General features: G+C 36.8%; 1 protein-coding gene across 1 annotated transcript; it reads right to left on the reverse strand.

Annotated features, from left to right (window-relative positions):
• Nucleotides 1-155: 155 nt before the first annotated feature.
• On the reverse strand, nt 156-27942 carry SEC62 (SEC62 homolog, preprotein translocation factor). The gene is made up of 8 exons (XM_014846490.3): nt 27565-27942; nt 19139-19247; nt 18026-18131; nt 12703-12907; nt 12342-12434; nt 9841-9901; nt 7204-7323; nt 156-3913 (listed from the first exon to the last, which is right to left on the reverse strand). Exons 1-8 carry the CDS (start codon nt 27598-27600, stop codon nt 3444-3446), a joined length of 1200 nt encoding a protein of 399 aa, XP_014701976.1. The 5' UTR covers nt 27601-27942; the 3' UTR covers nt 156-3443.
• Nucleotides 27943-27968: the final 26 nt, after the last annotated feature.

A 27968-nucleotide genomic window follows, 5' to 3' on the forward strand; every position in this document is an offset into this window, starting at 1 on the left:
ACACTATCTGACGGTCCAAGAGGGCACAACTGTATTTTTTTCTTCATGGCTATGCCTAGTAAAGTTCTGGCACGTAGTAAGTGCTCAGCATTACTCAACAATTTAACAAAGAACTGAAATATTGCTGCAACAAAGAGTAATAACAAACTACAGCACACAGTTAGGAACTATTTACTTTCAGACAGAGCGGACATTTAAAAGGCTATGGAAATAATGGAGCATGATTGAGCAGTAAGTTCTGTTCTGTAGACCAGATAGATACACGTCACAGCTTTAGGATATAGTTAAGTACAGCCGATCTTCACTATTCGTGGATTCCGTATTTGCGAATTTGCCTTCATGGTCATGCATAGAGAGAAAATTTGACTTGCCCAACATATTTGCTCCCAGTTGACGCTGAATAAGGTGACAAGCTGCTTTCCTGCTCAGCTCTTGTAAACAAGTGTCCTTTGCTCAATTTAGTGTTTTTGCATTTTTCTTGGGGATTTCACTGCTTAAAATGTCCCCCAAATGTAGTGCTGAAGTGCTGTCTGGTGTTCCTGAAGTAGAAGAAGGCAGTGACGTGCCTCCGGGAGAAGAAACATGTGTTGGATGAGCAGCAGCCAGGGACGAGGCCACAGGGCTGCCGACCAAGAGGTCAACGTCAGTAAATCAGCAAAAGAGAAAGACACCTGAAACAAGTCTATGGCTTGACTGGTTGTCGAAAATGGACCAGAGGCTCAGAGATCAGCCCTGTATTTCCCCTCGGAGCAATGATTCAGTACTCATTAATTGCGTGTTGGTGGTGACTTTATAGAACCCTACCACCACGAATAACGACAATCAACTGTACTTGCTGTTTTCCAGTTCCTAATAAAGATTCAAACAAGCAAAGTCAATTTATAAAAGATACAAGATGATTTTTCTGTAATCAGCAGCTAATTGGTACTCATAATGTAAAACTAGAAAGAGAAGAAAACATTAAAACCATCACCACTGCATAATTTCAATGTGACATATTGAAATTTATTACTTTCTGAATAGTATGTACTAAATTCAAATTATTTTAAAGTTGTCTAGAAGGCCATATAGTTTGAAAATTAAAGAAATTAATGGGAGGGAAAAGGAAAAACAATCTATTTAATACATTCACTTAAGAACAATCATATATGCATTATTCTTATTATGTGGACTCAGCTGGTTAATTCAATCCTACTTAGTTAGGCCACTTTATACCCATTCCACAATAAATCCTACATTATCCAAAAGCTTCATGCTTCTACTTACGGTAGCATAGCAAACCTGAAGTTTCTTTTAAAAAAAGTCACCATTCCATTGACTAATGGAAACAATTCTCCAAGCTCTGGTGTAAGAGTATTTAATTTAACATTAGCCAAAAAGACAGCCATTGATTCTTCTGAGGGCCAGAATAGTGGCAGCTTTTGACTTTTCTATTTGTTTAAAGTACACAACCTTGAATAGTAGAAGACACCGAGCTAAAATTTCTAACTCACTTTCTAACCATAGTAAGAATAACATTTTCCCCCAGGGACCACCAAATATTTATAAAAATTTGTACTAACATTCTGTAAGAATTCACAAACATCAATAAAAAGCCGACTTTCTTGCCATGCTCCAAAGGTCTTTAGGACTAGACATAGTTCACGTATTACAGAGAGCTTCAGGATTAAATATTGAGTGCCTGGGTATTATCATAGGAGTAACGGTTAAGTCATTTTTATTTCTGAAAAACACTTTCGGTACCATTATCAAAACCCAAAACAGGTATTAATGCTACTGGTGATTAAGAAGCTCAGAAGCTATAATTACGCATGCCCTTACCGTGGAAATAAAGCAGGAGAGCTCTAAAAATGCAAGAGGAAACACCCAGGCACTTAAATCAATAAACATCTGCCAGGAGAAAACTTTTTAAACGACTGACGGCAGCCTTGATAGAGCTGCATTAACATCAAATAGCCACATTTCTGTCCACTTACAAGGAAAACTGTAAAGAAGCAATCAAGCCATGTTTAATAAATTGTGTCAGTATACAGAAATTGTATTTCTTCACAATTAGAAAAATTTAACACCTTTAGTCAAACACTTAGACGGGAAACAGCCTAAAAAAAGATAAAGACCTACACGCACCACGTATTTCAACTACGAAGCAGAATGCTCTGTGACCGAAGGAAAATAATTTAATATTATCAGCTTATAAGAGTATAACTCCAAGGAATGATATATTCATAAGTAAACACAAGATTTTTCCAAAAGATTTGTAACTAAAGTATGTAAGATATAAAATCAAACTGCAAAACTAGTTCAAAGCAATTAGAGTCCAATGGTTCTCTTATGTTTTCTTTTATGTTCTTTATTTTAAATTGGTATTTTAGAACAGTAAATTATCTTTCATAGCTGTGCCTCCTGGTCTGATAATACAGTCAGTACCCCATTTCTGAATGTAGAGATTTACGATAAGTCAAAATGAACATTAAGGCGTACAAACAGTTACTTTAGGTCTGCTCTTATTTAATAAGGATCGTTTTAACTCATATTCAAATACATGGAATGTTGGCACAAAACTGAAGCTGCTGTAAAAGATCACAGATGTTCTCTGGGTTATTGGAACTTCCATTTCTCTAAAAACATACCCTTAAATGGTCTTAATTTCACAAATTTATGTGTTGAGAAAATGTCTAAATAATAAGTAACAATTAAAATAAAATGTTTATTTGTAAATTATGTACAGAATACATTTTACTTTACGACAAGGAGATGGGAAGAAGGGAGAAGAGCCATCACCTTCCAGCCAACGCTGTTTGCCTTCTCTGCTGAGATGACCATGTTTCTATGAATGAGACATACAAATCAGTTTGGATTTCCTAAGTTGGAAAGGAAAATGTGTAGCTAAACTAAAAATGTTGCTGCATCATTACTAGTTGGCTTGTTTCCACAAAATGCTTTTGAACCCTGCTAACTCAGAATCTTAGAAATTTCCTGGTATAATTTTATAATCAACAAAAGCTTAACTATCCAGAACAATGGGTTTAAGTGTTTCATCTTAAAGAAACTGTAAAATGGCTACGTAACTATGCATAATCTGAAATGTTGGTGTTTCTTTTTTATCCCTTTTACTTATTTTGATTAGTCTAACAGTAAAAAGCCATACAACTATCAAAAATGCCATTAATCTAAATTTCATTGTGGAAAGTACATCTTTGATAACTATCAAAATGAATGAGACCTACTTACTGTAAAATTATCAAGTAGATAAAACTTATAAATGGCTTTAGATGTACCAACAGTAGTATTCTATGAAATGAAGGACTGAATATAATTGCTTGGATATCAAATACATTTCAGCAAATGAACTGAAAGAATGCCACAAATGTCAAGTGTACATTATGATGATCAGCCAACATAGAAAATCCAACCTCTTGCACTTAGTCCCCAAATTAGTCAGATTATGATTTTTCATGTGAAGATTGAGTTGTTTCTCCATCATTATCGTCTTCTTCCTCCTCTTCACAATCCCCATCTGTCTGCTGTTCCAGTTCCTCTTTTGTGATCATTTCAAAATCATTCCCATTTCCGCTACTGTGCTGGGACCGGTCGTCTTCCCTCCTGTCGCTGTCTGTGTCTGAGTGCCGTTCTCCACCCGAGCCTTCTGTGCCCTGACTTCCTGGTCCTGCTTTTCCCTCCTCATCTTCCTTCTTCTCACTGTCTGACTTTTCCTCACTGTCGGACTTCTGCTGCTTTTTGGTTTCAGATTTCTCATCTTTCTTTAAGTCTGCTTTTGGTCCTTTATATTCATGTGTGTACAGAGGTCTGAAGGAGTCAATGAAGCCCACGTCAGCAGTCAGATTTGGCAAGAACCAAAAGTGGTGCCTTCCTCCAGTTATGAGCCAAATGATGAGAAACAGAATGCAACGAGCTGTGGGAGAAAAATTTCTCTAATTGAATCATTCAAACACCAATTTAGACAGCAGGGAATATCTGTTAATAAAAAACTAGGAGAAGACTCAGAATTTTATTATTTGCACTTTACATGCACCTTAAATATGAATAATTAAATCCTAACTAGTTTAGCAGCTGTCACAGTATTCTAGGTGCAGGGCATTCTGCTCTGACCTTGAGGGCAAAATGGTACAATGCCACTCGAAAAATTACTTCTGTTTTTTTTCATCTGGATGCTGTTTCATGGAATATACATAGGCACTTTGCTATGTTATATGTCAATAAAAACAGATGTGAGTTGGATGTTTAAGTATGCATGAGACCACAGTAAATGAAAGGAAATAAATGCGAGTAAGGGATGAAGAATATCTTAGGAAACCTTTAAAAAAGAAAACACAGGGCTGCCCCATGACTTTCCTAGACCCTAGGCACTTTTCTCTAAGGCAATTACTCTATAAAAAATATTAAAATTATACTTTTTACAACCATATTTCTATAAATATAAATATAATGCTGCATAGGTTCATTATTATATACATGTGTATGTATTATTACTTCTGATTTTAAAAGAAATGAAAATGAAAACATTTCTGTGGGTCCCTCAATGTATCTGGGCCCAAGGCATGTGGATACCCTGGCTGGAGGATAAGGCTTCTAAGTAAAAACACTTCTGAACAATCAGAGAACATTTTTCTCAACGTTACAATTTTGTTAATTAAGTAATTATGTAATTTCTGTTTATTTAAGGACCAACTCTCTCCCAATATTAGGAAACAATACAATGCTAATGAAAGCTGGATTGCTTAAACAAATAGGGTTTGAGGTAACTCTCTTGGAGCAATATATGACAAAACTGTGGTTAGATAATGGAAGAATTTGAGAATTTTAAAGTTTATAGTAATGAGTTGTCACAAACACAAACCCCAAGATTTCATATAGTTTTCTCTTAATTTGCCAATTATATAGAGCTGAGTGATCTTTTTTTTTTAAAAAAAGGTCGTGACGATTATGTGAATGTTATGGCCTAATCAATTATGACAGGGTTTTGGTTTTGTGTTCCCTACAGACAACTGTACCACGTGAAGAAAGCTCATCTATGCTTCCTCCATTATTCTTTTTGGATAAATAAAGGAAATGGTATACCTGACTTAACTTTTATGAAGTAGTGATTTCTATTTTCACAAAAGAATATAAATATTCTGAAAGACTGTGCACGCTGCTATCTTTTGTGGTACAAACAGAAAAGGCAAATATGTTTGAAATTATGATTTAAGAATAAATTCCACTGATAAAAAGAAATAATGAACATCTTCTAAGGAGGCTGCATATGTTTTTCTCCAAATAGAATTATGATGTTAAGACAGACTCACAGGGCTGTTAAGACAGTTCACAATATGAAATCTTGCCTCAAATCCAAGGAAAAACAATACAGAAATAGCACAAATAAAATCTAAATTCTCAACATATACAAATTGAGCATGGCAGAATTCTAACATATTTTATAGAGGCAAAAGGGGAAGAATGATGGGAAAACCACCATGACATGTCCTGTCATACTATTCCCTATACTAAAGTGCTTCATTGCCAAGGTCTTATTTTAAATGGCAACATTAACAATACATATTCAAAGTAGCACCAAATTTAATTTTGACCAATATAAAATACTTCATAGGATAATACAAAAGAAATACCAATTTTAAATGGGCTACAGGTCAAAACTATTTGAAAGTATATTTAAAATGAAAAATTACAGAAAACACTACTGAACAAACAGTATTTTAAGGAGCAAAACAATATAATAACCGTAAATTATTGTGAATATTGGTTTAAATAAAAGATAAGGGGACTTTCCCAGGTGACTAAGCTAGAGGAAGGGAAAAATGAAAGGGGGTGGAGAAGGCTTCACACAGTCAGACATGACAGAGAAAAAAGGAGGCCCATGAATATGACGAAGTGAATGAAAATAGTAGCTGAGTTCCTGGGTCTATGGATGGTGGCACCAACTCAGGGCACCTTGATGTCCAGAGGGAAATTGCTTAGGGCTACAAGAGTAATGCTTTTTAAATGTAAGAATCTATTCTGTATCATGGAACCTCAGAGTAACATTCCCCTGGTTCAGATAATCTTGGCCAAATTATATACTCTAACCACAGATATTAGGTCAATAATGTGTGTTGGTTTTTCTTTTTATACAGAAGTACTCCTATATGTCTTGGTAGAAAAGCTGATTTGTCACTTGGGGAAAATAATCAGAACTTAGTAACATATACCAACATAAACTCTATAGATGGATCAAGGAATAAAGATAAGTTTAAAAATCACTAGATAGCTTTAGATAAGCTGAAAAAAATTTCTATTTCTTTCCCAAAGTGAAACATTAAATTAGACCTGCCCACCCTATATGGGAAAATCTTCAAAGATTAAGATTTTAAGTAAAATAATATTTGCTTTTTTTAATGGTAAGTAATATGCTCACTATATAAAATACAGACAAATATAAAGAACATTAAAATTATTTATTACTATCACCACCATTTATATTTAGGTGCATTTTCTTCCAGTTAAACCCTACCTGGCATTGAGTATTCCCATTTAAAAAAAAATCTTCCTAATAGCCAAAAATACCTCATTATCTTAATTTTATTGTTTGATTAGTAGTGATGAGCATTTTTCATATATTTATTAATCATTTTTATACTCTCTTATTTTTAGCTATGAAAGACCCCAATCATCCAGAAATGTAAAAAACATTACTTACACTTTCTTGTTTCCTTTTTAAAAACATTTTAAAATTTGTTGATGCATTTAGAATTTATTCTGGTACATGGGTGCAAACTGATTTTCCTCAAAATGGCAAATCAAGTGCCTAGAATCATTCAGTGAATATATACATAGAATTTAAATATTTAATACAAGTTTCATTTGCCTTAATTCAAAATATAAAAATATTTCCCTGAAAGTATTACGTTTAATAAATGATTAACCTCTATAAAAATACTAAAGTCCTTGTAGTAGCTAAACTTTAAAGCGTATGTACGTGCAGAGTTAAGACACATTAAATCCTTTTTCTTCAAAATAGGCTAAATCTAATCAAGCACATATACTACTTCAAGCCTGAGTCAGTTTTGGGATATGACCCAAAATTAGGTCCACGTACTTCTTCATTTGCCTAATTTTGCTATTAAGCTTTACTTGAAGCTCCAGATTATAGTCTGAACTGCTCATATCTACCTTCGTGAGGTCAGTTTCACTAACACCACTACTTACCAACAGCAAGGAGAAGAATGCTGGCTACAAAGCAGCCTGCGCCCACACTCAGGTAGTAAACCCCCACTCTCATTTCCGCTGGCCAGAGAGGGAAGAGCGTGGCTGCTATCACTGCAATCACTGGAACAAGAAACGACACGGTGACATGAGTAACTTTTAGATTAAAAGTTAAACGGCCTGGTTGCAATATCAGTGAACATGTTCCTAGAGGGAAAGCTGAAACATCTATACTGAAACATATAAAATTGTCATTTTTTTTTTAAAGATTTTATTTCTTCCTTTTTCTCCCCAAAGCCCCCCAGTACATAGTTGTATATTCTTCGTTGTGGGTCCTTCAAGTTGTGGCATGTGGGACGCTGCCTCAGCGTGGTTTGATGAGCAGTGCCATGTCTGCGCCCAGGATTCAAACCAACGAAACACTGGGCTGCCTGCAGCGGAGCGCACGAACTTAACCACTCGGCCACGGGGACAGCCCCTAAAATTGTCATTTTTATAGGTAAAAAGTGGTCAATTACCAGCCACTTCACGTAGTTCAACCTAACATTTTACTACTGTTCTTAAATCAGGTTAGGATTTTTCTATTATGAATCACACATGATTAGAAAAAAGTGCTGTCTAAAAATGTGAAATTGTTAGCTCCTTAAATGATCAACTGCTGCTGTTTTCAAGCAATGCCTACCTTACTTTTTGAATATAAGGTACTTGTCTACTGAATAGGGGAGCTTACAGAAACAACAACCAAACAACAAAGCTAACCAAAAAATGATTCCAAAGATCCCACTGTGGAGATTCTGATTCTGGGGTGGAGCTCTGACATCTGCAGATTCAAAAAGCTCACCTGGTGATTCCGATGCAGATGGTTCTTTGGTATTTAGGGAAACTGTATACAAGCACCTCCAGTTTTTTTCTAAGCATAGTGGGACCACATGGAGTAATGAGAAGAAATTAGAAGCCTGGTTATTAGGCTTTTAGAGCAAGGGAGATCAGGATTCAAATTCTTGCTCTATCATTTATAAGCTATATAACCCTGGGCAAGTTATTAAACACATATTTAATATGTGACTGTCCTTATGGTTTTTAGACTGTTGTGAGGATGAAATGAAATAATGCATGTAACATATTTAGCAAAGTGATTAGTAGATAGTAAGCGATCAATAGCTATTAGCTATATCGGTTGGATTTAATTGAGTTTCAATTCTTAAGAGTTATTTTGAATGAGATCCTATGATATCATATTAATCAAGCTTGTTTATTTAACTGCTATCTATTTTTTTCTACTTGTTAAATCATTCTCTCTTCTTCCCTCACACCCACTACCCTGAACTTAGAGGAATAACAGATACTCACGGTAAAAAAAAACAAAAAACAAACCAACAGGTGAAGTCTTCACCTAATTCTTGGTTCACTTGCCAGAGGGTAATTACTATTATGTTTCTTATTTGTACTCCCAGAGACTGCCTATATATAATTCAAACTAGCCATCCAGAATTCTTTTTCTTACAGAAATGAGCTTGTACTATTCTTACTCTTTTACAACTTTTTTTCATTTAATCTATTCTAGCTATCTTTCCATCAGTACGTCCTACCTAATTCTTTAAAAGCTGCATGGTATTCTAGTGTGTAGTACTGTAATTTACTTACCATTCTATTGAGGGACTTGAATTATTTCCAGTTTTTTCCTATTATAGGCAATAGTGCAACACATACCAATGTAGTATACACTTGTGCAACTGTGCACTACAGCATAAGATAAATCCCCGAACTGTAATTGTTCGGTCAAAAACTACAGGCATTTAAAATTTGAAAGATATTTGCTAATTATCCTCCTAACTATAGTCTGAGGGATCTGGATTAGACTAGATGACATGTCAACGCACAGTTTTGAATAGACACTTTGTACACCTGTATTAAGAACAGCCATTGGGGGAGCGGCCCCGCGGCCGAGTGGTTAAGTTCGTGCACTTGCTTCAGCAGTCCAGGGTTTCACCGGCTCGGATTCTGGGCGTGGACATGGCACCGATCATCAGGCCATGCTGGGGCGGCGTCCCACATGCCACAACTAGAAGGACCCACAACTAAAAATATGCAACTATGTACTGGGGAGCTTTGGGGAGAAAAAGGAAAAATAAACTCTCAAAAAACACAAAAGAACAGCCATGGGATAAATTCCTAGAAGTAGAAGAGGTGGGTCCGTGTGTACATATTTAAAATTTGAAAGGTATTGCCAAACTGCTCTCCATAAAAACTGAAACAATGAAAATACCATCAGTTGCTGGAGAGTGTTTGTTTTTCCTAAGTGTTGGGCCTTCACTAAGATTAAGCACTCTCATACTTTGTAATCCTTTTAATCACTGTTCTTTTAATTAGTATTTATTATGAGTGTGATTAAGTATCATTCACAATTATTGATGGCTGTATTTCTTTATCTGTGAGCTGCTTTTACCATTTTTCTACCAGGCTGTTAATCTCTTAAAGATCTCTGCTTTAATGTGTTGCAAATATTTCCCTCAGTTTATCATACATGTTCTGACTTTACCTAAAGTATACCTTATTTAAGTAATTACTTTATGTTAAATATTTTTCTTTATGGCTTTTGCATTTTTATTTTCCTTTCTAAATTTTAGACATTGTACTTACCAAGAATTAATCCCATGACAAATGTTTTGAAGTGAACTGGGTCATAGATCCACACAAATACCTAGAAGAATCAAGAAACCCCAGTGCTTAAAGTTCTAAGGTCACATTAGAAAGTTAAGCTTAATTTTAGATTTTAGATCCTCTGCAACAGGCACTTCCAACTTCTTACCATATAAGAACCACTTTCTAAGGTAAACAAATTTCAAAGACTTTTCTTTACTAGCAGTGTTTCTTTTGGTATCCATTCAGTTAGAAAATAATTTTAAAAACTATAAATTCTGTAATGCACTTAAGTAAATTTTATGTACTTACAAGCACTTAACAATTTGTTCATATGTGCAAATCATTACTTATTCAACCTAAAAACCAGCGATTGTACAGCCTTTTTGTCCCTAACATGATCATGTACACTGGCATGAGTAGAACCAGTCTGGGGTAAGAGCACAGTTAAGAGAGATTCCAGCCAGACCGTTACAGCTTCAGCAGCTCTCAACTGCATTCTGTCCTCTCCTACTGATGAGATGCAAAGAAGCACTATTAAAGATCAGGATTAGTCAACAAAGATTCTATGAGCCCCTGCAGTAACTTCATGGCCTACTCCCCCATGCAGGATGCCACCCAGAAGCTGAGAATCACTGCGTTAAAGCTTAATTTACTGTATACAACAGATATTTACTTCATTCAGAACAAGCAGAACCCTGCTCAATCATCATCCGTAAAACTCCTAGTTTTATCTCTTAGTTTCTATAAATAACAGTACTCCTCCATTTTCTGGTTCTGTTTTGACCAGAACTCTCTGTTACTGTCTTTTTGATTTCATTCTGTTTCTAACCCTGGGGATTTCATTCCTCTTTTTTAACTCTGCACATTTCCCCTGAAAATCAGATCCACAGACATCACTTCTGCCAGTTAGGCATTCTAAAAAGACAAGTTTTTAAAGACATTTCCCACCTTTGAAAGCACGCTGCTTTCTATAGAATAAAATCTAGTCTTTTTAGGAATGCAAGTACCCACACTTTTGCTCAGGCTGCTTTCTTCACCTAAAAGACCTATAAGTCCCCCAGGCGCACCTGGTAATCTGCCAGTCATCCTTTAAGGCTGAAGTGTTCCGGGTCTTCAGACTCTCCTTATCCTCTCCTGATTAAACTAATTATTCCTAAGTGGTGTTCTCCCACCATAACACTTACCACACTATAATACGGTAACATGTTTAAAAGCTTGTATCTTTGCTAGACTACAAGAGCTTCCAAGAAGAGGATTTTATCTTATTTAACATGCTATTCCCAGCACCTATAAAAATGTCCTGGCATATAGCTAGCTGATGCCTGACGTTTCATTGAAGGTATTTGAGCTTTCACGTTAGGAAAGACCTGTGGTCCTCTATTGCAGTGGTTCTTAACCAGGGGTTCACAACAGAATCACCCTGGGACGTTAACACACACACACACACCTCCCTCTCTCCCTCTCTCCCTCTCTCCCTCTCTCCCTCTCTCCCTCTCTCTCTCTCTCCCTCTCTCCCTGGATTCCACCCTAGAATGTCTCACGCAAGTTTGTCTAGAATGAGCCTAAAGCACATGTTTTCTGAAAAGCTTTCCCAAAATTGCAAACTCATAGCTCTAGGAACCACTACTTTATATATACTACTTTTGTATTAGGTATAGCAAGAAGAGATATGTCTTGAAATTCACAATTAAATAGCCAGTACACAACTACTGTTTTGATATTGGTTAAATGACTAAATTAAACAGTCTTCATGGAAAGCTAACACCACACAAATTTCTCATTATAAAAGAAATAAAAATGATTTCCTTAAGTAATGTGTCATGTAATGTTGAAAATTTCAGGCCCCTAAAATAGTATGTCTGACCATAAGAGGCAGAAACCAGTCAGTGTCCCTCATCAACCAGTCTGCTCTTTCTTTTTTGACAGTAATGGAAACCCTGCATTTTAGCTGGGCAGATGACAACCCAGTTTAAAAAGCACATTTCTAAGACTTTACACATGACTAGGTTCTGGCCAACAGAATCCAAGCAAAAATGAAATTGCCAACTTCCAAGGTGTCCTCAAATAGGAGGCATATCCATCATTATCCTTTCCTCCTTTGGATGCAGATGTAAGGCTGGCAGTCATTTTGGACCCTGAGGTAACCTGTACTAACTGCCTCACACAGGAGGAAGAGCTCAGATCCATCATGGGGCTGCCGTATCTGTACTGCTTCCACTCAGATTCACTGATGAAGAGAAACAAGTATCTATTCTGTTTTAAGCCACTGTGATTTCAGCTTTCCTGTCACTCAGACAGTTGAACCTAAGTCTGACTGGTTTTTAATAAATTTTTTATAAATCTAAATTCAGAGAAATTATTGATTTTTAAAAAGTAGATTTTATATCTATATAGTTAGATTTATCTAAATTACTTCTTTTCTTAGTGAAGGCATCAAAGATAATTCTGAAAACTCCTATAGAAAACCGGATTACTACTTATAAGCAAGATACTCTCACCTCATTTCCATCCAGAAAAACTTGATCATCATGTGGCTCAAGCTTGAATTTTTTCTTAGTTTCCTTCTTTTTGGGAGTTCCTGGAGTTTCCTCCTGTCAAAATACAAGGTGAATAAAAGAAAAAAACATTTACAAACAAGCAAAAAGCAGGAAGACATTCAAATAGTCAAAATAATTTCACTATTTGAGACACAGAAATCAAAATTCTCAGCTATGGTATTCTCAACTATGGTATTTATAAAAACCCTAATATGGTTATCTTCAGTGGTTGTTGCATAATATTTCAAAAGTGTTCATATGCCAGTAGTGATCATGCGAACATAATGATTTTTGCTTTTTACTTAATTTTAGTTGAAATCACCTTTTTGGATTCTTCCTTTTCACCATCTTTTTTTTTTTCTTTTTCCTTTTTCGTCTTTTCATCCTTTGGATTTTCTTTCTTGCTCTTTTTATCTTCTTCTTTTCCACTTTCAGCTTTTCCTTTCTCTTTTTCTTTTTTTATGTCTTTATCATACTTCATTTTCATTACTTTCAGTGCCCGGTGAAAAAACTGCTTCTTTAAAAGCCTTTGGGAAAAAAGGTATGGCATTACATTCCCTATCAATTACACAGACACAGACTAAAAAGCAAAAATATCCAAACCCAAATAAAATGAGCAAAGGAAGACAGCGTTGGCAAGCCACAAGAGAAAGTACAAGTAGTAAGCCCATAAAAAAATAGTCAACCCCACCTCTAATCAAAAAAATTGTACAATTTGATTATATAAAAGTTGTCAACCTAATTTTCATTTTTTAACTACACAATTTAGATATAAGAGATTATAGGTTTGGAATTACCCTTACGAAGCTTTTCTCTAGGTTCATTTAACAATAAATCAAGCTCTGCTTTATTTAATGTTAAATCTCAAATTCAAAAGCAGACATAAGAAGAAATTAAATATAACAGTTTAAGAAATGTTAGATTAAAAATGTCTTCATAATTTGACTGATCCAAATTGTGTTGTCTTTCTCAAGGTTATTTTTTTCTCTCCATGTACTTCACAATTTAGCGGGCCACTATACTAAAAAATCTTGAATTAAGTAATGAATAACTAAATATACCAAGGTGAGATTTCTGGACTCTGAAAACAACTCTCACTGTATCAAATCAAAAACTGTAAAGTATACTTGGTGAAACAACACTATGTATTCCTTGTTTCACTAATTTCTCTCAATACATTGTTCTTCCCTCTATTCAGCAGTTTCTTTGTTTTTTGTTTTAACATTCCTACCTCAGGCCTTTTACATTGGCTGTTCCTTTTGTCTGGAATGCTCTTCCCCCAAACAAGCATGTCCTTTTGGCTCACTCCTTCGATTCCTTCAAGCCTTCCCTCAAATGCTACCTTCCCAACTCAGGCTACCCTGTTTAAAATGATAAACCCATCCCCCATCCTCCCTCCTGTTTCCTGTTATCCTAGCCATAGCATTTACCTTCTAACTTAATAGACAATTTATGTTATGTCTGTTTGCCCCCTTCACTACACTGTAAACTGCTTAAGAGAGAGATCCCTATGTTATTCATTTCTTTACCTGATGAGTTTAGACGCTCAGCTCTGACTCTAAGTCAACCTTGGTGGCAGTTCCTTCTAACCTTTCTAACCTTATAATCCTACTCAAGAAACTCAGTTGCCTTTACCTTTGCCATTTAAAAGCCATCTTTTCAAATCTTACATTCCAGTTGCAGAGTTCCTGATTTGTTCCTTCATTCCTGCCTTGATGAGGTACAACTACCAAAACATAAGTTAGAAGCTAGGCCTCTCTGCCACCATCTGTGCCTGTTAATGGTGACTACGCACCTTTCTATTTCCACTGGAGCCTGCTCCAGCACATCATACCACTTGTTAACTAGATGCCTCCTTTCTGCCCAAAGACCACTTATTTCTGGTCATTGCCTTGTGCCCTCTGTAGCATCTATGTTTTCCCTGCCTGGCTGGGTTTCTTTCTTATGCCCAGTCAGGTCCACTCCACGAGCATCTCCACGAAGCTAAGTCTAGATCTCCTCATTCAGGCTTCTACTTGTTCAGAATATAATTAACTACTTATGAGTGGAAAGTGAAATTTAAGAGTAGTAGTGGTGGGTATTTAAACATGAAGGAGGATTTTTAATTTTTCTCTACTTCCTCATGTCTTACAAAAATTTATAATGAACATAGTCTCAATTTTTCTTTTTTGCACTTATGTTATTTCCAGATTTTCTATCAGAAACATTTATTACCTGGAACATTCATTAATATGAAAACAAGAATACATCCTTTCTACATATTGTATGTTAACTGAAAACCAGTATTTTATATCACAGTTCAAATTACAGATCTCAATATACTCAGAGTACATGTGTACAATGTAGATACCTGAGTATACATTCTCAAATGGTAATGTAGTGTAACTGATTTTCTCCTGTATCATTTTCAAAGTTTTCTCAAATTTACTTTAGTGGGAAAAAATTGTTCTTAGTAAAGAAATAAATAATAATAATAAAAAAAACACACAGAATTTCAGGAGAAAAAAATCTTTCCCTTGATGAGTAGACACCAAAGGGCAGAGAACCAGCAGGAATGTTCACTTCTGCACCCTTCCTGCACAGCTGTCCCACCCCCATGAAAGAAAAGTAGACTATCAACCAATCAAATTAGTGTTGAAAAGTTCATGTTCAGGTAGATGAGTTCAAGTACCACCTCTACCACTTAACTAGCTGTGTGATTTTGGGTAAGTTACTTAATTTTAGTTTATTTATCAAATGGGGTATCTATCTCATAGGGGTTTCTAGGACTAAATGAGAAGTATGTAGACTGTTCAGCTTGGTGCCCAGCATATAAGTACTCAGTGTTAGTCATTATTATTGCTACAGTAAAACCCTGGATTTCATTAATAGTTATGGAATACGCACATGCAAACACATTTGGTTTCCTAATCATGATATTATAGCATCAGTCTATTCAGTAATAAGTAGAATCACTGACTTAGTTCCTTGATGGGTCTTTAGAGAATGTCTACTTCACCTCACTCCATGCTTCGAAAAGCAAGATGGCATTTACTATCGTCATGAAATCAGTGCCTCCATTTATTTAGCTTTAAACACATCAGACGGTACAAATCACTCAGACAAAGCTGACATTTTCACAGAACTACTCATACTTCCCTGTCTCACTATGTTCTGTGCCCCTTGCCAGGATCTCTAACAGACCAGAATATGCACTTTGGAGGTAAAGACCAAGACAATAGTCATCTCTGTATTCCTGTGGCCTGGCATATAATAGATATTTGATATATATTTGTTGAATAAACAAATGGATTAAAAGCAGCTGTAAAAAGTTATTAAATTGCTTATATTTTTCCTCATCTCTTAATTTTTTTTCAGGTTTAACAAACATTCAATGTCAGGTGTGTTCAGGACTTTCACCTATGCGGCAATGGTGACATTTTATTAAATGCCCACATTGTGCTAATTGCTGTGGAGTGACAATAAAGTATAAAACAGTCCTACAATTGCCTTCAGATTTAGCTGGCAAGAAAAAAAGTAACATATATGCAACAATTTTAAAATAGTTAAAGGTTAAACTGTATGATACTAACTTTATAAATTCTGTAGAAACTTAGATACAAAGATTAATGTGGGCTGGAGGACCCGAGGAAGACTACACAAGACTACATGGTAGAGATGAAACTGAAGGGATATTTATTTTGAGAGGAAGGCAGGGTAGAGGAGAACGATTTGGGAAAAGTGGCAGGTTATGATCAAAGACCAGAGAGAGAATGAGTGTGCTAAATGAATGAGAAGGACATTACTGGACTGGGGGATTGGAAATGCAAAGTTATATGGAGAGTTAGGATGCTGCTAGATTAAAGGTTGAAGAGTTCATACTTGAAATAGGCCATAAAGAAGCATCGAGCATTATTAGAAAAGATTGTTCTGTGTATCACCCTACACTTTCCTGTTTTCTTTTGTTTTTCCTCAGACTCCCTCAAGCCCACTTCGCAGCTTCAGACAATATGACTAGACCAGTGTGCCTTTGTGGTTTTGTCTGTAGTCAGGCAGGAACTCCTAAGGGCTGGCCACCACGAGGCCTCTATGGTTCTAATACAAGTGGCTCTGAAGAATTCAGGTAGTTATGCTTCTCTGCTTTAGTGCAGAAAGGACACAAACAACCTGGCATGAATGGAATAACATATACAATGACAAGTGAGTGCATCTCTAGGACCCACTGTACTTAGGTATCTCGGGCTTTTCATATAACAAGGTATCAAGACTCCTAAGAGGCCAAGAAATGTGGACTAACTCTGGCTGCTCTCCTCAGAGGTTTGGGCTCACAGATTTAATATTCAAATAGTATTGACAGGTGAATCCTTCATCTTAATTTTTGCTTCATTAAATGCATCATCATTTTGTTTGAGGAGAGAGTATAATGCAGCAGTTACAAGCATGGACTACGGAGCCCGACTGTGGGATGTAGAATTCTGGTTCTGCTGCTTACTAGCTGTGTGACCTTGGGTAAGTTACCTAACCTCCCTGTTTTTGCATTTATCACATCTCTCAATTTTTAAACCATATATATTAAAAAAAAAAAAATCTACTTTCAGGCAGGCAGGGAAATTTGCACTTTCGAGTTCTAAATACACAAATGGCTGTAAAGGAAAAGACCTACTGTACCACTGTTAGCTCATCCCTGCCCCACCAATGAAATTTTCATTGTTTCTGAAAGGGCCATCAGTGTCTCCAGTTTTCGGCAATTAAGAATTTTAAGAAACATTTGATAATTTTTAACTTCACAGTTTCAGAAATCAGGTTGTGAAAGAGTGGTTTTTAGAGGGGTCTCATGTGGCTGATACTTTTAACGGCATTAAAGAATACATTAGTAAATGCTATCTGTACCACTCAACCAAACATAAAATAATTTAAAATGTCAAATCCCCACTGATTATAAACTTTAGTGTCACAAAAACAAAATCTGGTTTATTAACATCTTAATAAATATGCTTAATTATTTAAGTAGTAAGTAAGCCAAGGGAAAAAAGTGGAAAGAAAAACCAGCATACTTCTTTCCAAGAGCAAAGTGCTTTTCATACATCACTCATCATCAAAAGTTTTTCCCAAAGGAGAAGTGCCTACTATGAAAAACATGGCTATGTTACTGAACTGTCTATACTTCATCTTGGAATCAAGAAAAGGCAGAGGTTGCAGCTGCCTTGATTTTACAAGGAATCCATTAGCAATCACTAAACAAAATAGGAAAGGGTACATGGCCAATGGCTCAGCATGTAGGCTCTAAAAAAAAAACCCCACGCCAAGGACAAGAGGTCCATTAGGAATCCCCGCCAAAGTTTTGGAAGAGACTCCCTAACTGTCTGCTCCAGAAAAGAAAGAAACTTTTTGTTCGCTGTAGGCATTGGTATATGATTTTCATTGCTGATCTTTCAGTTCAGTCGGCCTGGCAAATGTACAAACGTAACAGAATAAAAATCATAAAAAATATGACAGTCTAACACCAAATAAAAGCATTCCAAGGTACTGAAGAAATCCAGGTTGTGTGTAAAAGCTATGTTTGAGCTGTGTTGTTTAATTATGAACACGGGTAAGGAGCTTCAGGACTAAGGAGAATATTCTTAAATTACTATTTATGTTATCCTTCACTAAGAAACAAACACTACCTGTTACAGTAGTCAACCACAGACTCCCGTGTTGTAAATAAAGCTTCCTCTCCTTTCTTGGCCTTTGCCCACTTTGAATCCAAAAGGCAATCCACTGCTTTTGAAGCTAAAGAAGAAATTTATTATTTTAAATTTAGTATACATGAGAATTTATGTCTATCTAAATTATATTTTATAAAGCAAAGTTCAACATTCTGGCATCAGAAACTAAAACTAAGTTCAAAAGAAAATTTAGTCTGATATGATCGTGATAAACAATTCCTCAAAATTTTAAAGTAACGCAGGGAAATAAATGGCATTCAAAAATATTAACTAAAGCAAGATAAATTAATGGGAAAATGTTCTAAACAAAAAAATTCAAAATAAATGTAAATATCACTCTTATCAATATAAGCACAATTAAATATATAATAAACAAAACAAAAATCTTCCTCTCCCACAATAACAGAAATTCTGTCATCAAGTTTTACTGTAACCTACTGAGGAATAAGCTCTGTGAACAATCTACTGGTGTCAGGAGAAGAAGCTAAATATATTAGGTTTGAAGAGAACAGCATGTCTATTTTTCTAAACTTGTAATGAATATCAAAATCATTAATCACAGCACTAAAGAAGAGAAGATAAGGAATTTCTTCTCTATAATGGCAATGCAATCTCAATTGATGAGACAGGTAAACTCAACCACTATTTTTAAGCCATGGGGCTAAGTTACAGATGACATTACCTTATGATGAGGTTGTTTGGATTATGTGAAGAACCAAAGCTCCTAAGTTGGTTCCAACAGACTTGTTTCACACTGAATTCTACTCTAGAGTTTTACAAAAAGATTATCTTTAAGTGCATGTACTACCTGAACAAAAGGTAGTATTCATACTGAAAACAAATCCTATTTAAAAAATTTCCAATAAATATTTTCACAAAGCATTTTGAGCTTTTTATTATTGACATTTTCAATCACAAAAGAAACGAATAGGATAACCAACTGCCATACGCCCATCACCCAGCTTCACCAATCACACTGGAAAGACTTTTTTTTAAAACGTCTACACATCTCACGTTTAGGTAGCTTCATAAGATATGTACACTAATATAATTAAACTGATATAATCCTACCAATAAAATAATCAACCCGGTGACCCATCATATTGGTGGACTTCGTTGGACAGTTGAATCGAAGATATTTAGCTACAGCCTTCTCTTCTTTAGATGGTTCGCCAACTTCCTGCAAAGTAAGAATAGTAATTGAACGTAATCATCTACTTGAGAAATTCGTGCACTGAATTTACAGATCTGTTCTGCAAATCTTTTCAAGTGGAATATAGGCCTTTCTTTCAAGCTTTCTCTAGAGCAGACTGGGTCATGTATACAGAAGAAAGAACGGAGATTTTTTTTAATTACATGTTTTTCAAATACAAGTGGATAGGGCCCACACCTGTCTCTCTTAGCCCTAGCGAAAAGGCATTATTTTGAGCTGTTTTTCCAGCATGTTAACTACTTTGTACTAGTTCACCTTCCTTCTTGCCTGGTCTCCTTTTATATGCCACAAAGCAATAATTTAAAAGATTAAGAGGTTGCCAATAGGGAGTGCCCAAACATCCAACTAAGTAGAAACAGGTGCCATAAACGAATGTTAAACAGCAGCCAAAGCTATGTACACTCAACAATGGACAACAGACCACAACAGGAGTTCTCAGATTAACCAAAGATAGTCAGCTATCTGTCCCAGGGAAGCAGCCGTAAGAACTACTATCTGAGATGCTGAAGATTTGTATTCCCTTCCCTTTCCCCTTGTGGTTGCAGATCCCAAATACTGTCTAGGACTCCTTTCTCACCTTGTCTTTCTTCTTTTCTTCCTTAGTAGAGGTAAAGCAAAAATAAAAATGCAACACACAGATAAATTACAATCATGTGAAGAACTGCTTAACGGAAGTGCACAGACAGAGGGTTTTGGAAAGGCTGCTTTAAGCCTTCCCTGTTTTCTTTCTTCCATTCCTTTCTCCAATGTTTTAAATCTTTCTCTTCATTGTTCATCATTCCCCATCTTCCTTTTATTTCCTTACCTTCTGAACTACTACTTTTGACAATTCCTCCTGTGTACTCATTCTCCCCACCCACATACTGAAGAAAATGAAGACAATCCACACTTGTACACATCTTATATATATGCTTTTAGAAGTTGTCTTATTGCTATAAGCTATTGAAACAAAAGTACTGTCTTTAATTACATGTTTAAGCACAATACATAGACCACTCACGCAATGTATTTCCAGCTATACGTAATCTAAATGTGAATGATTTCAGGAAAGGCTGTTTCTTAAACAAACTGCCAAATAACAGTAAAGAATTATCTGCCAAGAATCTAGGATGCTGAGAACAATTAATGCTAAAGACAGTTATGCTCCAGGCAAGACATTCTAATAGCACAAACTAGAAAAAATAATCTACCTAAATCATCTGTCTTTATGTCGGTTTTCCCCAAAATTTCATACAAATCTGAATTTAGTTACCTTTGATGACAATAAGGAACAATTAACAAACCAGGGTTTCAGCTTTAATTTTATCCTGAAAAGGAGTAATTTGTTGAATGAAGTGGAAGCCTGTGCTTTGGTTGTTGAGTCACCTGGCAGCTTCTTCTCATATTTCCTCCTTTGCATTTCCCAACTTCTCTACTTCCAGTAGCCCAGTTAACTGTGCATGATTCCTACACTCTGCTACTACCCCATTTGTGGGTTATTATTTGTGGCAATAAAAATTAAAAGCCTAAATCATTCAATCCAACTGAAGACTACAGTAAAAACCAAATATTTAAACCTTTCGTTTTATATATAAAAATATGTATCATAGAAAAATAGAATCTTAAAAAATTTCACATTCAAAATCTAACACTCCAAGTTCACTAACATCTACAAGGTTCATAATGATTTAATTTGAGGCCCAGCCACAAAATATACTTTGATACACTAAAAGGTGAAAATTCTACATTTCAATTTTTGAAATCACACTAAAATATATTAACATATATGTTACTATAAATATGTTAAAGGATAGTATTTAGCTACATTTCTAGGAGCCTCATCTACTAGTAACTAATATCCTATGTATTTGTGGTATAGCTAAAAAAGTAATACTATCAATAGTTGAAAATAATGAGATACCATAATTGGTTATAGAAACCAATTCTATTTTATAATCACATTCATATATGCTCAATTTTTTCCCTCATTTGATACATCTGTTGTCAACTTAAAGAGTTATCTAATTAACTGATAATGTATTACTGGATTATGTTTGATTAAAAATGATTTTGGCAGGGAAGAGTGAATAAACATAAAACATTCAAATACTTACTGAATGTCTACCCTATAATATCTTTCGGTGCTACAGTTAATACCAAAAATTTGTAAGGCCTGGTACCTAGACTTCGTTATAATTATCCAAAACAACAACTGTTATTTTCCAAAATGAGCGGTAGAAAAAATATTTTAGGAGTACACAAAGGAGTGGGGTTATCAGTGTGGATGAGAACAGCTATAAAAGACCTCCTGGAAGAGGCAGCTGGATTTTGAAAAATCGACAAGTATGGGGTAAGCTGAACGAACAGCATAAACACTGTGGCTGAGAACGAGCACACAATTTGGCTCCAGCAGAGACAAGCTGGGAAGCATTGTGAGGTTAAGCATGTAGAAGCAGAATAGGGCTAAAACGTCTTCAAAGCAGTCTGAAAAATTTCAACTTTACCCTGTAAGTACCAGAAAGATTATCAGTAGTTTTTGAATAGAAGAAGACCATGATTAGAAAAAATGACTTAGACACGTTATTTTGGAGCCTGTGCATGGAATCAATTGGGAAAAAAATGCACAAGGCAGGGAAATTAGTTTAGTATTCAAGTAAGATGTGATGTGCTACTGGACTAGGGATGGGAAGGAACTGTGCCTATTTGAAACACTGCAAATGTAGAAGAGATAGGACTCAATGACAAAGGATGAATGAAATGGCTGAGTAAAAGATGTCAGATTTCTAATTTGATCAACTGAAAGGATAGTTTTCAATAACAAATTTGGAAGGAAGGTGATTCTGGGGAAAAAACAATCATATCAACTTAAGGCATGACAATCTACACTCACACTAACACTCAATTAAACCATTTACTAAACACATGCACAAATGTACTAATCTCCTGATTGTTGATGGAGGCATCACATGTAAAATATGATATCAGGATACACAAGAAATAGAGGATCTGATACTACAGGAATCCACAACATTTTAAGACCTCATTTTAACAGAAGCTTCAAGTTCACCAAACTCTTCTGCACAAATGCAAAACAGACTCAAGGAATCTATTTCCATTCCTTTTCCCTCCTTGATAAAGGCAGTACTAAGCAACAAGGAACAGAATAGGCCCAGAAAACACGGACTTGGCTAATTTCTCCAACTAGACACACAATTACGTATCCAGTGATACTTTCTTAAACTATCAGTAACTTCTCTGGAACTTGTGACTAGAAAAGTAGTGAATTCTTTCAAGATATTGGTCTAACAGAATTGATACCTTCCTTGTTACTTCTTGAAGTTCAAATGCGTAAAAAGTTTCTATTTTCCTTTGTGAAATATTATGAAATTTTCATTATACCACATATAAGTTATCCATATTGTAGACTGTCTTTAATGAAAAGTATAGACTTTGTGCCATCTGCTGGGGCTGTGAAGCCAGAAAGAAAGATTGCTATGGAGGCACCAACACCACCACAGGAAGCTGGCTGTACAGAAGATCCTGCCCCGCAGTCTCCACTCTCTCTGCTCCCCTGCTGCAGCCTCCACAGAGCATCAAACAGTCTCTCTCTTCCTGTTTATACATTAGACTTTAGGACCTCCCCTCTTTGTTCCCTTTTGATGTGAACAAATCTTCAGAATATTTTCATAACTTTTCTAGAAAACTTCTAACAAAATGAGAAGGCCTTTTGGGAACAGCATCACACACTAATAAAGAGAAATCAGCTCCTCAACCCTCAGAGAACTCTATAGCTCAATGAATGAACTCAAACGTCTTCAAATGAGGAATCGAAGAGGCAATAAGTTTTAAGGCTGGACAGCCATCTTTGCACCCAAATACCAAGATGGTGGCTGCCAAAACTGACAATCCAGAATTACATAAATTGAAAGTTTGGTTAGGACACTCTTTTTAAATTATTTAACAAAGACTATTTTTACTTCAGAATACATCAACACTCAAATACTATAATGAAACATGTTACCACTTATAACTATGTACTGTTTTAGCCAGTACTTAAGATACTCTTCTGCAAAAAAATATTAGATCAAGAGTCTGGGGGCTGGCACCCTAAGTGGTTAAGTTCACACGCTCCACTTCAGCGGCCTGGGGTTTGCCTGTTCGGATCCTGGGTGTGGATCTACACACCGCTCATCAAGCCATGCTGTGGTGGCATCCCACATAGAAGACCTAGAATGACCTACAACTAAGATATGCAACTATGTACTGTGGCTTTGGGGAGGGAAAAAAAGAAAAAAAGAGGAAGATTGGCAACAGATGTTAGCTCAGAGCCAATCTTCCTCACCAAAAAGCATACTTTAAAAAAAAAAAAAAAGCAGCTATTCTTAAAAAAAAAAAAAAAAAAAAGAGTAAGCCGTGGACAATCTTACAGAATTTCTGATTTAGAAGAATTTTCAAAAATTGCTATATTCAATAGAAATAAGTTTAGCTGATTTGCTGAGTGAACTGAGCAAAAAAGAAAAAGCTCTACAAATTGTGAATTTGTATCTTCATAGAAGCAGTATAAAATATTTGTGAAAATGTAAATAGGTTAGCTGAATAAAATCTGAAAGCTGGAGGGGACCTGAGATAAATTATTAGCTTAAAGTCACAGCACGTGACTAATAAAGCTGTACAAGAGTCCCTGTATCTTGACTCTGACGGTGCCGGTCTGTAATACTATCCTGCTCCACTCCTATTCTAAGCCCTCCAGTAAGCCTCTGGGGGGAGTTTTCAGACTTAGGACTGGCTTCCTGGGTTCCTTCTCTTTTCCTCAAAATATCCCAGAGAGTCAGACTTGTATAGTCACAAACTTTCTCTTTTTTTCACTTTTCTGAAATTAAGCATGTAGGCCCATGATATGTCAGGGTTTTACTGCCAGGGAGATAGCTGGGTGCAACAAAATTAACTGAGATGCAGGTTATAAAAGCTCTAAGAATTAGTAAGCCAATTAAATGTTCCAAAACTCAACTGGAGACTTTATACATAAGCAGAATACTAAATGGCATGATTCTCTCTTTAGTAGGGACAAGTCACGTTAAGTCTTTTTGTTATACGATTTAATATAAAGATTTCAGGATTAAAGTATTTCAAACAATTTGTTTTTATTTTATCAATGGTGAAGTGGAAACAACATTCAACTGGGAATTAGAAGATTTGAACTAAATCTGGTGTTACTATCTTGAGTGACCCTGGGTCAAGTCACATAACCTCACTGAACCTCAGCTTCTCTGTAAAATGAGGGTGATGGTTTAGATCAGTAAGTTTTACACGTGGTAATACTTTTAGATCTAGGTCCTAGAAGTAGCTGAAAGGACCATGGACATGGGGATGATGGCAGTGGGGTACTGACGGGAAGAGCTTTCAGCCCACCACCCTGCTTTTACATAAGAACAGCATTTGTGGAAAAGGATTCCAAACAAACCCTACTATTTGAAAATCGTTTTCAATTCAAAACTTTCATGATACCAGGATTCTAAATCAACCTTTCTAGTAAGCACTTCGTTAACCTATAAGCACTTACTATATGTTCTTAAAAACTTGCATAATTGCATTTCTTAAATAACTTAAAAGTTATTTATTTTCAAGTGTTTCATTAATTTGGACTGAGGGAGAATCTCAATCATTAAAATTTCCCAACATAATGTCAATGAACACATAGCTCACTCCTGGGTTTCAGTGACAGGTAAAGTGAGTCCAAGAAGGAAATGTGATGAAATAATCCTCTTGCTTCCAACTTTGATGGGATACCAGAATCTGAAGTTATGCTACACTAGAAAAAGCAAATGAATCAGCTACTTTTTTAAACCCTTTAACTTGTTTGTATCAACCATTTCCCACAAATTACAATTTGAGGTCACTTGAATCTATTAAACATAAAAATCTTTTCTAAACATGAAACATCAAGTAATAAACAACAGGAAACTCCGCTGATTTTACAGACTTTTTTGCCCAAAAGTCTTACAACAGAATCTTTTCTGTAACTTAAACTCTGAACTTTGTCATTACATTTGATCTTTTTGTCTAAAGTGATGTCAATATTATAGTGTCTGATTTGGGGGGGAACAAGGAATTTTATAAGATACTGTATAGTTTTATAAATTTGTTAAGACTGCATAATAGTACCCCAAGTAGCACTCCCAAGATCTCCACAACATTTTAGCACAACCACATAAATAACTTCAAGGATGGGAAAAATGTTATTTTCTTTTCATTGAGGTATAATTGACCTGATTTCATTTAGCAGTATGCCAGGTTGATTTTTAACAATAGATCCTCACATATTTATCTGATCCTCAAATAAACAATAAGTAAACAGCTATACTTTATGGAACTCACAACCTAACAGTTTATTTACTGAATAGATAGCTGTTAATCTTCAGCATTTTAGAGTGCTTAACAACAACCCAAACAAACCATCCAAAATCCTTCATCCTTGGGCGAGGGGGAAAAGAAAGGAGTTACATGCCAAGCACTCTTAATAACTTTTGCAACCTTTTTTAACAAGTGATTGACTCACCTATTTTTCAAAACAACCTTACAACCCTATGTGGTTTCTTTCTTTCTTTTTCTTTTTCTTTTTTTTTTTTTTTGAGGTAAATATCCCTTCTTACAGATTTGGAAATTGAGGTAAAAAGTTAAGTAACTTGCCCAAAGTTACACAGCAAATAATTAGTAAAATGGGTACAAACAGGCAGAGTCTGGCTCAAATTTTAGCTCCCAGCCACTACCACCACTATATAGTTTCTTAATCTACCTTTCTGTTTAATACAAGGTCACAAACGAAGTAAGAGCAGCAATTCAAAAAATGAATTAGGATCACCTTTACAACAACATTAAAGAACAGCTGAAATTGTAAAAACTGTGTACTAAGGGGCATAAAATGTACTGTACGCCCAAATATAGAGTACAGTAAGTATAATTTGACCAGTAATGTCAATACAAATTCTATTAAAAGTACTATATATCCGTGCTTGTAACATTAAAATTTTGAAAGACTAGGAACAGTACTATTAGAAACTTCTTCCATAATAACCTTAAGCCCTGGTCTTATGACCTGTCTGAATTTGGGGGAATTTGTCTCTTTCTGATCCCCTTCTGTACTCTGTTCGCAACTACTTTCTTATTTCTCCCCAGTTCCCAGTAAATTCCAAATTTACTGATCACTGGCATCTTTTTTTCTAGTACTTCAAAGTTTCCAGGGGAATTTTAACTTGCACAGCAAAAATCACCTGTGGTGTAAGCCAATTTAAGTGATAATTTTTTTAATGGAGGCATACATTAGATAAGTCATTCTAAGCAAAGAAATAGTAAGAAACAGAAAGACAAGGAGGAGTGTAACAATTTGTGATTAGTATATTAACAATTTACAACATGTGATCAATTTATGACATAGGAAGGTTTCTAGGCACACGAGCTGATGAGTACGGACTAATAAACATCTCGAGTCTAAGATGTTCCACGTATTTAATCCTGCTGGCAAAGAGCAAGAACAACAGGGAAAATTGTAGGGCAGAAATGCACAGATGACATGCATGTGGGATGAGGGAGGGATGTTATGTAGGTTATGAGGATGACACACTAGCATACGAAAGGTTTCTGGGCGCGACCGGCCTCGTCGCAGTACCAACAGGGCAGTGTTTATTTACACGGTGCAGAAGCTCCAAGTGGACTATGAAGTTAATAACGCCGAAGAGAAAGGAGAGTGCACGCAGCTGAACATCTGGCCAGACAGATCTCCGCCTGGGCCCCCGGGCCAGCTGACCAAAGCCAGATTACTCCCCATCCTGCGGTCCTGCTATCTGCGCACAAAGAACGGGCTGCCTTAGGTCAGCCCTCCGCCTCCTTCTACCCTAATTATCATGGCCTTAATTTCGGGATCGTTAGGGCGACGGGATGGGGTGGAGAAGGGAGAGAGGAGCCCGGGGAGGTCGCCGTCTGCGCCCGGGAGGAGGCTCACCCCCCAGCCGAGGCCCCGGCCGGAGCTGCCACGGGAATCCCGGGCTGGCGGCCGCGCCTCCGCGGCGGCTTCCGAGCCCAGCGCCTCCGGCCTTCCGCCGCTGCCCCAGCACCTCCGCCTCGGTCTCCGCCTCGGCCAGCACCGCCCCCCCTCAGGCCCCTCGCAACGACGCAGCCCGCGGCCGGGGCCTCGCGGCCGAACCCCGCCCCGCCTCGCCCTCGGTTTCGCTCGCCCTTCCAGGGGCCTTTCCCTGCTTCCTCCTCTTCCGAGTGCCCTGAAGCCCCCTACCCCAGGGCTCAGCTTTACTACCTGGATCCGCTTCTTGTGTCGCCTGCGTTCCGCCATGTTGGCCGCTCCGCCCGCTTCCCTCTGACGTGGAGTGAGGAGGGGGGCGGTGGAAATCTCGCGAGAGCGCGCCGCCGGGCCCGTTATGTAACCTGGCGGCTGGCGCCCGGGAGCCGGGAGGCTGCGGGAGGCTGCGGGAGGCCGGGAACCGGGTGGGCCCGGCTGGCCTTGGTGGCGTCTTGGCTTCCCTCTTCCCTCGGCTCCGTTTGTTGCGGGAACTGGTAATCGCTGGGGCCAGAAGGAAGTTGAGAAGTGGATTAGAGAACAAGAGGGCTGGAAAGAGTCCTTGGGTCTCAAACCTGACTGAGCGTCTGAATCACCTGGGAAGCTACTGAAATACAGATTCCCAGGCCCCACCCCCTCGGGAT

The sequence above is a fragment of the Equus asinus genome, chromosome 5 (assembly GCF_041296235.1).
Source record: "Equus asinus isolate D_3611 breed Donkey chromosome 5, EquAss-T2T_v2, whole genome shotgun sequence".
NCBI classification, from domain to species: Eukaryota; Metazoa; Chordata; class Mammalia; order Perissodactyla; family Equidae; genus Equus; species Equus asinus.

Excerpts from the sequence above, each read along its gene's own strand:
- SEC62 (XM_014846490.3), bottom strand. The coding sequence starts at position 27,600 with ATGGCGGAACGCAGGCGACACAAGAAGCGGATCCAG. Across the intron at positions 12,908-18,025 it reads GTGGTTGACTACTGTAACAG|GCTTTTAAAGAAGCAGTTTT; the intron begins GTAGTGTTTGTT and ends TTTTTCCCAAAG. Across the intron at positions 7,324-9,840 it reads TGTCATGGGATTAATTCTTG|TGATTGCAGTGATAGCAGCC; the intron begins GTAAGTACAATG and ends TTCTTGTTCCAG.